The 9522-nt window shown below is 45.5% G+C and overlaps 1 protein-coding gene across 1 annotated transcript; it reads left to right on the plus strand.

Moving 5' to 3' along the window:
* The first annotated feature begins 201 nt into the window (after nt 1-201).
* Nucleotides 202-6213, plus strand: LOC146259269 (S-adenosylhomocysteine hydrolase-like protein 1). Its single transcript, XM_084671562.1, has 16 exons — nt 202-480; nt 1355-1492; nt 1607-1707; nt 1822-1924; nt 2045-2139; nt 2224-2330; nt 2708-2824; nt 2932-2995; nt 3082-3170; nt 3546-3616; nt 3705-3799; nt 3907-4005; nt 4093-4161; nt 4266-4344; nt 4695-4815; nt 5705-6213. The coding sequence occupies exons 1-16, from the start codon at nt 258-260 to the stop codon at nt 5709-5711; spliced, it is 1578 nt and encodes a 525-aa protein (XP_084527688.1). The 5' UTR covers nt 202-257; the 3' UTR covers nt 5712-6213.
* Nucleotides 6214-9522: the final 3309 nt, after the last annotated feature.

The following is a 9522-nucleotide window of genomic DNA, read 5'->3' on the forward strand; positions in this document are numbered from 1 at the left end:
TGCTTCAGTTCCTGCCTCTAAGTTTGCTACCAGAACCCTTTCTGAGGGAAAGGCAGAGACATTAAGTAGGGGAACAGAGCATAGAGCAGGAGGAGAAGTAAAAAGAGCAGAGGGAGGAGTAAAACTAGCAGGACGAGAGGAGAAAGAGAGTCAGGGGAGAACATGGCCAGACGGGGCTCTTCCAACAGCACAGCCTTCCAGACGCCTCACTGGATGGTGAGGAAGAATCAGAGGGATAAAGGATAGATGGGTCGAGAATGGCTAATTGTACATGGGGAAGAGGGGAAGTGAGATATTTTGAGGTGGTGTCTCCCTTTTTTGTCTTTCCTTCCTTTGTTCTTTCTTTTTTGTGTCCTTTCTTCCTACAGCAGCTCCAGCTGACTGACCCAAAGAACGAGTTCAACAAACGGCCGATCAAGATGGTCCACCGCTCGCTGTCCCACTCCCTTTCCCTGTCCTCCACGGACAGCCACAGCTCAGGTACATTTACATGTATGCATTTAGCAGACGCTTTTATCCAAAGCGACTTCCAAGAGAGTGCTTTACAAAAGTGCATAGGTCACTGATCATAACAATGAGATAGCCCCAAACGTTGCGGGTAGCCAAAACATGAAGCATACATTGTGAAACCAAATAAGTCCCAAAGGGAAGAACCATAAGAGCATGTAGTTAAACAAGTTACAAGTAAACAACATGAACCTCAAAAGTGCAAGGGTGTACCTGTGGAAAAAGTAAGCAACAATAATACATTTCACAGCGAGTACAATCATTTTAAGTCAGTTTCCACTAATCAACAAGAGCAATAAGTCTCTCAGTAAGAGTCATTGTGATCCTGGAGGAAACTAACATCAAGTCCTGCCAATCATTCCTAAGTACCGTTGTATTTCATACAGATACTTAGGAATGGTACACTCACACACACACAAGCATAGTATAAATACACACACACACACCACACATATATACACATACACACACGTGTACAGACACACATACAAACACATTCATACATTTTCTGAGTAGGTTTTGAACTCCAGCAGCAGATTTGTCCTGGGGCCGTCTCTCAGAAGGGCTACAGAGGAATAGACTGCATAATAGGATCTTAATCTGCCTTCAGAACTGCTGATCCTGGCCTCGGGTTTTGCTACAAAAGGAGAAAGAGAAAGAGGGAAATAGGTGGAGAGAGAGGGAGGAAGTAATCCAGCTCTACCCAGTATGTGGCCTGAAACACTGAATCAGAAAAACAAGTCAGAAGTTGGATTCCATCTTGTAACACAAATCTCCAACCACATAAACAACATGGTATGCCTTGTCATTCTGGTAACCTGTCATTCTGTTCCACTGTATATCCCAGCCTACACAGACAGCTCTGAGGAGGAGTGCCCCCCCCGGGTGAATCAGCAGAAGACCTCCAAAGGTTTCTCAGACTTCTGCGTCAAAAACATCCAACAGGCTGACTTTGGGCGCAGGGAGATAGACATCGCAGAGCAAGGTGAGATTGATCACTAAGAACTTAAAATGAGAAGGAGGGGCGTCCTCATCGTACATGGTGATCTATTGGAATGTAATCAAGCAATGGGAACTTGATTGGCTATTCTTGGTGCAGAGATGCCTGCTCTCATGGCCTTCAGGAAGAAGGCAGAGGGGGACAAGCCTTTGGCTGGAGCCAGGGTGGTAGGCTGTACCCACATTACAGCCCAGACCGCCGTAAGTACACACACTGACACAGGGACACTAACATGCATGCATGTACACACAAACACAGTCAATTATCTATACACTGCGTGTGTATGGTGTGTGTGTGTGTGTGTGTGTGTGTAGGTGCTGATAGAGACACTGTCGGCATTGGGAGCCCAGTGTCGCTGGGCAGCCTGCAACATCTACTCCACCCAAAATACTGTGGCTTCAGCTCTGGCAGAGGGAGGTGAGATCCAGACCCCACTGGCTCTACTGCCATCCTCCTCTCCTCCTCTGTCACTCCTGTACACTCTTCCTCTTCCCCCTCTTTCTTTTGTCCTCCTCATCCTCCATCGCTCCATCTCAGGGATCTCCGTGTTTGCTTGGAAGGGAGAGACGGAGGAGGACTTCTGGTGGTGTATCGACAGCTGTGTGACTCAGGAGGCCTGGGAGCCAAACATGGTACAGATCCTCTCCCCACACTACCACCCTGGTACTCTCAGACCCCCTCGGAGTACAGCTGACCTGTATCCATCTGTCACCCAGATCTTAGATGATGGAGGAGACCTGACCCACTGCATCTATAAGAAGTACCCCAACCTGTTCAAGAGAATCAAAGGCATTGTAGAGGAGAGCGTGACAGGGGTGCACAGGTTGGTCCTGTCCTCTAGTGGACGGTTAGATGTCCTGCATCCATGCAGGATGTCAGGGTTGTTCTGCTAAGCTGACTCCTTCTCATGTGTTCAGTTAGCAGATGCTTTTATCCAAAGTGACATACAGAGGGGGAATTTGAACCTGCTACATCTTGATCTGCAGATATATACTCTATTTTGCTGCCCCTCTCCATGTGGTTTGGCCCGGCGACTCTAACTCCCTCTCTCGCTTCCCAGGCTAGTGTGGAAGACTAACCCCCCCCGCTCCCCTCACAAGCTAACCCCATCCCTCTCCTCACAATCTGCTAAACTAAGCAAACCATTGTCCCTTCCTCCCAGGCCAATTTGCTAAGCTAACTCCATCCTTCTCCACTTAGACTGTACCAGTTGTCAAAGGCTGGCCGGCTGAGCGTTCCAGCCATGAATGTCAATGATTCCGTCACCAAACAGAAGTTTGACAACCTCTACTGCTGCAGAGAGTCCATATTGGATGGGTATGCTTGCAAGACACACACACACTGGATAATATGAGATGGATGTCTCCTTGCCAATGAGATATATCAGTATGAATTGTGACCTCTACCACCTCGTCCTCCCCCAGACTGAAGCGAACCACAGATGTCATGTTTGGAGGGAAGCAGGTTGTGGTGTGTGGTTATGGAGAGGTCAGAGCCCACGCCACCTTACACAAACATGCACTGACAAACACCATGTTGTTCTTCACTGCTTTTTGCCCATGTCCTCTCTGCAGGTTGGTAAAGGTTGCTCTGCAGCTCTGAGGGCCATGGGCTCTGTGGTCTACATCACAGAGGTGGACCCCATCTGTGCCCTGCAGGCATGGTAGGACCCCACATGTTATTGCTTAGACCTTTTAGGACTAACCTCACCCATGCAGATCTACAATCACATTTACCTTAATGCATTTAGCAGACGCTCTTATCCAAAGCGACTTCCAAAAGAGAGTTTTTCAAAAGTGCATAGGTCACAGATCATAACAATGAGATAGCCCCAAACATTGTGGGCAGCCAAAACATGAAACATACATTGTGAAAACTAAATAAGTCCCAAAGGGAAGAACCATAAGAGCATGTAGTTAAACAAGTTACATCTAGGACTCTGTCTCTAACTTTGTAGACCTAGTAGGACTATAACTCTGCAGACATTTATTCATCTGGAAGCCAACTGTAATTCTTCCCCCCTCCCTCTCCTACCCAGCATGGATGGCTTCCGATTAGTCAAGCTGAACGAGGTCATCCGACAGGTGGACATGGTCATTACCTGCACAGGTAAGAGGAGAGGCTGGGGCAGGTGAGGAGGCTGGGGCAGGTCAGAGGGTAGCTGTGGTCTAGTGTTCTATCCTGGTCTGTTCCCTAGGTAACAGGAGTGTGGTGGGGAGAGAGCATCTGGACAGGATGAAGAGCGGCTGCATCGTGTGCAACATGGGCCACTCCAACACTGAGATAGATGTGGTAAGATCCATACAAGTGTGTGTATGTGTGTGTGTGGGTGTGTGAGAGTATACATGTGTGGGTATGTGTTTATGTGTATGGTATGCAGACTGACTTGCATCTCTCAGGTGAGTCTGCAGAGCCCAGAGCTAACCTGGGAGCGAGTGAGGTCACAGGTGGACCATGTGATATGGCCGGATGGCAAGAGGATCGTCTTATTGGCTGAGGTGAGAAGCATGACCGAAAACAGACATATTGTTCTATGTGCAGCTTTTTGCTTCATTTATATACTTAATGTGAGAGGTTTTTTTCAGGGTCGACTTTTAAACCTGAGCTGCTCCACAGTACCCACCTTTGTCCTATCCATCACTGCTACCACACAGGTCTGTAAAAGAGTTCACACACACACACAAAACTATTGTGTGAGTTGATGGTTTGTGCTTGTGTCATGGGAGACTTCACAGAGACTTCCTTCTTCTCTGTGCAGGCACTGGCTGTGATAGAGCTGTACAATGCTCCTGAGGGACGCTACAAAAAAGATGTCTACCTGCTGCCCAAGAAGATGGGTGAGTCCCCTACCTCTCACTCCCAGCCCCACCACCTCTACCTCTCACTCCCAGCCCCATCACCCCTACCTCTCACTCCCAGCCCCACCACCCCTACCTCTCACTCCCAGCCCCACCACCTCTACCTCTCACTCCCAGCCCCATCACCCCTACCTCTCACTCCCAGCCCCACCACCCCTACCTCTCACTCCCAGCCCCACCACCTCTACCTCTCACTCCCAGCCCCATCACCCCTACCTCTCACTCCCAGCCCCACCACCCCTACCTCTCACTCCCAGCCCCACCACCCCTACCTCTCACTCCCAGCCCCACCACCTCTACCTCTCACTCCCAGTGTGTGTTATTTGCAGATGAGTATGTGGCCAACCTCCACCTGCCTACGTTTGATGCCCACCTGACAGAGCTGACTGATGAGCAGGCCAGGTACCTGGGACTCAGCAAGCATGGGCCCTTCAAACCCAACTACTACAGGTGGGATATACACGTGCATATATAAACAGCAGTGTTTCCCATACATACGATTTTTTTTCCCCCCCAAAAAAACACTTAATTGTAGAGCTGCGCACAACGCATTGATTGGCTCAGCCCCTTCTTGCCCCGCTCGCGTTCTCTCTCTCTCACTGCAACAGACCCGTCTGTGGGTCACAGCCCCCTCTTTCCATGCACCCTCTGAATCAATGCGCGGGACAAACTGCTTTTTCTGAGAATCTGCAGGAGAATCAATCTGGAGTTTACGAACTGTTAGTATCATAATTCTCTGCACAAATGTGTCCAAAACAGATACATTCAAGTTATATATAATAATATTCATAGGTAAATACATTCGGCAAATATCACAATATGAGTCAAAGTAATGTTTATATGATGTGAGTGAATTCGGGTAATCTGGGACATTGGGTAATGTGGGACACCTAAACTACAAAACATTTTCTTCGCTGCCATGAAAATGTTTAGTCCACATAACTTTGATTCTAGGTTTTGCATGGATGTTATGTGACTGAAATCACAAAACGTGATTGGTGTGGTGTCTTATAAAGGATCAGGGCACTAGATTAAAGTCACTCATCTCAGATGAGAAAGTGCATGCCCAAAATTTCCCAGATAACCCAAATTCCCCCTAAAACTCCTAAAACTATTTTGCACGCAAATTAATGCAGAAAATAAATAATTGCGCACTTGCATTACTTGTTGAGAACCGATACTAGGACATACAGTAAGTTTGGGCTGAGCCTCAAATTTTTACAACATCTGGCTGCCTGCCTACTGCAACAATTATAATCACATTCTGTGGGAAACACTGAAACATATACTTATCCAGTATGTAACCATCATTTTTAACACAGCATCTGTCTACATGTAGGTATTGATCCATGACACTGAGGCCCAATGTCTGAGGTATCTGACCCAACAAGGTTCACATCTCCTGGCTGGTTTGGGATCTGTGGCAGGAGTCTGATCCACTACCAAATTGAACTGGAGCTGACTGAGTTGTTAATTGTTAAGCATATTACATTACATTTACTCATTTAGCAGACTTACAATAAGTACAGGGACATTCCCCCGAGGAAAGTGGGGAGAAGTGCCTTGCCCAAGGACACAACGTCATTTAGCACTCCCAGGAATCAAACTGGGAACCTTAAGATTGATAGCCCAATTCCCTAACCACTCATCCATCTGTCCCCCATCCACACATTTTAAACCTCTACATAAACATCTATGATAAATCGGAGCTGGTGTGTTTATATTATTAAATCTACTACAAAATTTAAAGAATGTTTTTGTTCCAGATCCTTATGAGTTATGAGTATTTCCTCAAACATGGATACTAGGTTATACAGCCCATAACTGAGAGTCACATAGAGACATATATATTATACTGCATGCCTAATAACTGTAAATAAAATGGCAAATGTGATCTTATAAATGTTTATAAACTCTTTTTTTGCGTTTTGAGTTAGTAGTGCATTTTTCATGAGGTGGTGCAAGGTGGTGCAAGTCATTCAAGAAAAAATAAGAAGTTTTGACTGACTGGCTGCTCTGAATGGATAGCTGTTGTGATAAATGTTAACCAGTCTGGAAGGAATGTCTCCCCCTCTCTTTTGCATTCTCCCTTCCCACCTTGCCTAAACTTCTCTCATCCACTACTTTCCTCCCTCTCCATTACTCTAATCATGTTAGTTGCACTTAAGTTGTCATGTTTTGATTCACAAGATGCTTTTATGTAAAGTGACAAGTACAAATAGTGCATTTAGTAAGTCCAGCAAATAATCATCATGATACACCGCTCTCTGTCCTTTGTTCATTACTCATACACATTGCCTTTCATTCATATGCTCACGTGCTTTAGAATGTGATAGGATTAAACAAATATCCCATAATAAACCCTCATCTCTCAGAATGGAGCTTCTTACAAACCCGTTTCCTGTTGAGCCACATCCTCACGTCTATCGAGTAGATCACAGCTCAGTCGTTTTCCAAGGATGAGTGCAGAGCAATGGAAGCAAAGGTCACAATACACTCTGTATGAATGTGTGTGTGGGTTTGGGCCAACTCTGATTATTTATATTTTGTCTGTTTGGAAGATATATAAGTGACGCTGGTGAAAGGGGACAGTGAGACAGGTCTGCAGTCAAATGGTTATTGCAGTGAGACGGTTATTACAGTGAGACAGGGATATTGCAGAGAGACAGGGCTATTGCAGAGAGACAGGGCTATTGCAGAGAGACAGGGTTATTGCAGAGAGACAGGGTTATTGCAGAGAGACAGGGTTATTGCAGAGAGACAGGGTTATTACAGAGAGACAGGGTTATTGCAGACAGGGTTATTGCAGAGAGACAGGGTTATTACAGTGAGACAAGGTTATTGCAGTGAGACAAGGTTATTGCAGTGAGACAGTATAATTGCAGAGAGACATGATAATTGCAGAGAGACAGGCCTGCTGTGAGACAGGTCTACAGTTGTAGCTTGTTAAGTCTTCTAAATTGCTGTCCCCACCAAAATAATGTTTTTGACTGCTACACGCCATATATCGAGTCGCAACAGCAAGTACAATCAACGTCTTTGTCCGTCCACCAACATGTAAACAAAGCGAAAGCAAACAGAGACTACTCACCTAACAAGGTTCAGAGTTTCCCAGCTATGCAAAACATCCCAACAAAAATGGTCTGGTTACATTCCCAAAGGTCCAAACTATCTAACCATGTAAAGTATTTCGTCCAAAACAATGTATTACATCCATAAATAGCCATGATCTCTTGTTGCATCATTCTGACTTTGCCAACTGAAGAGACCAGTCACTCACGCACAATCGGTCATAAAAGGTTCACTTCAAGATATCTACGATATCTTGGTGTCAAAATCGCCACTGCACTCTGACCTGTTGATTGACACCTCAATTGACCCAATAGGAGCTTCCATGCCCTGTCCACAACCTTCTAAAGCCAACCAGGTGGCTCCCAACATCCGTGCATCCCCCCCCCCCTCCCCAACTCTTTCTTTGGTACAAAACTGAAATTGGCTTCAGCTGGTTCACAAATGAACTTGTTAGCCTTATAGCCAATGAAATTCTGCAGACGCCAATAGGGAACATTAGTGGTAACTTTTGAACTTTCAAAGTAAAAGTCCAGGCGCAAAATGGCTGACAGAAGCAGAGCTTTTTCTGTGTTCATGTTCAGTTTCTGTGTTTTAGCAATACTAATGGGGGATTTTAGGCTGACGTTGTCATACTCATAATTCTAGTCAGAATATGAGTCTGATAACTCTCCGTTGGGCTGTGACTATGGGGCATGTTTCAACCGAACTCGTAAAACAAATGCCTCTTCGCTCAATTGGATAGACCTACAACCAATCATAGCAACGTAATATGTTGTTTGTTGAAAACAAATTCAACCCAAGCGCTCTTTCGTGACGTTGTTGATTACGTTACTGTTGATCATCTGTCCATCATCGTATAAAGCCCACCCTGGCAATTTCATTGGTCCGCCCAGCTCCTGGTTTTATGTAGTTGTTCCAGAGCCTGTTTAAGGAGAGCCTTGCCACTCCCTATTAAGCCCCATTGTACCGAATTTGGCTGCAGCTCCACCAAAGTTCCACTGGGGGTGATTGCGAGTGAGTGCATGTTGAATGGGAGTCTATGGAGCTAAACGGCTAAATTTGTCTCTTTCGCCTGATTGTCGTTGAGAAATCTCCAATTTGATTGTAGTTTTTGCATGTTCAACATGGATTATAGGTCGAAAGTTAAATTAACGAGTACTTATGTCCTTTTGATTTCTTACAGGGTGAGTCGTTGTTGCCCATAACACACTAACATTCTGCTAATGAATGCTGATTGGTTAGTGAAGGACTGATACGACCAGAGCACCCGCTTAATGGCATCCGAAGCGGAATCAGAATGTCAGAGCATTAGCAACATTAGCAACAACATTAGCAAGCCAAAACTCTTTCAAGCATGTGTATTGACAGGGAGAGCCTAACCTGTCAGCTGTGTTGTCGATGCCCTGAGAGAAAAAAGTAAGTGACCAGAGCTTGCCGTAAAGCAGTAGCTCTGGTCGTACGATGTGTATGACGTCAATTACATTTTCAAAAGCTTTTTAGAACAGAAAGGCGACTTTAAAACAATCTAACAACCAGCAGTGTGTATTATTTTGGCCTCCCCTTTCGAATTCAGAATTCAAATGACTAGACAAAAAATTATATCCTGAGAAAAGTGGATTTTGAGGGGTACCACTCCATAGACCTCCATTCATTCTGCACTCGCTCGTTAGCGCCCTCACATGGAACTTCAACCAGTTCAGAACCCGGAAGTTTCCCGAGAGTGGCAGTTCTCTCTATATTAGACATTCTCTGGTTGTTCCCAATATGAGACCCTCCAGACCCAACTTCCCGACCAAATGTTTTTGTGGGCGGGGAGAAGTTGGGCTGGCAGCCAGGCTACCATGTGTGTGTATCAAGACAGCTTGTAACCCATACTACCTGACGAGTGGTCAAATAGAGGCAGGTGACCTGATGAAAACTCTGGAATTATCCAGATCCATGTGTTTATTTATATTGTAAACAACTTTTAATGCCATGTTTGGTATCTCATTTTATGTGTCACATTTAGGGAATGTATGATCTCTGCCTAACAGTTTTTACTGAGTTCTGCATGCAGCAGACCAATGTTACCAATGTACCAAAGGC

This window comes from Hypomesus nipponensis, chromosome 14 (assembly GCF_054491055.1).
Source record: "Hypomesus nipponensis isolate SF chromosome 14, ASM5449105v1, whole genome shotgun sequence".
NCBI classification, from domain to species: Eukaryota; Metazoa; Chordata; class Actinopteri; order Osmeriformes; family Osmeridae; genus Hypomesus; species Hypomesus nipponensis.

Bases quoted from the DNA above. Each gene is read 5' to 3' on its own strand.
- LOC146259269 (XM_084671562.1), top strand. From the start codon at position 258: ATGGCTAATTGTACATGGGGAAGAGGGGAAGTGAGATATTTTGAGGTG. The intron at 1,925-2,044 runs GTGAGATCCAGA...GCTCCATCTCAG, and splicing joins TTCAGCTCTGGCAGAGGGAG to GGATCTCCGTGTTTGCTTGG. The intron at 2,825-2,931 runs GTATGCTTGCAA...GTCCTCCCCCAG, and splicing joins AGAGAGTCCATATTGGATGG to ACTGAAGCGAACCACAGATG.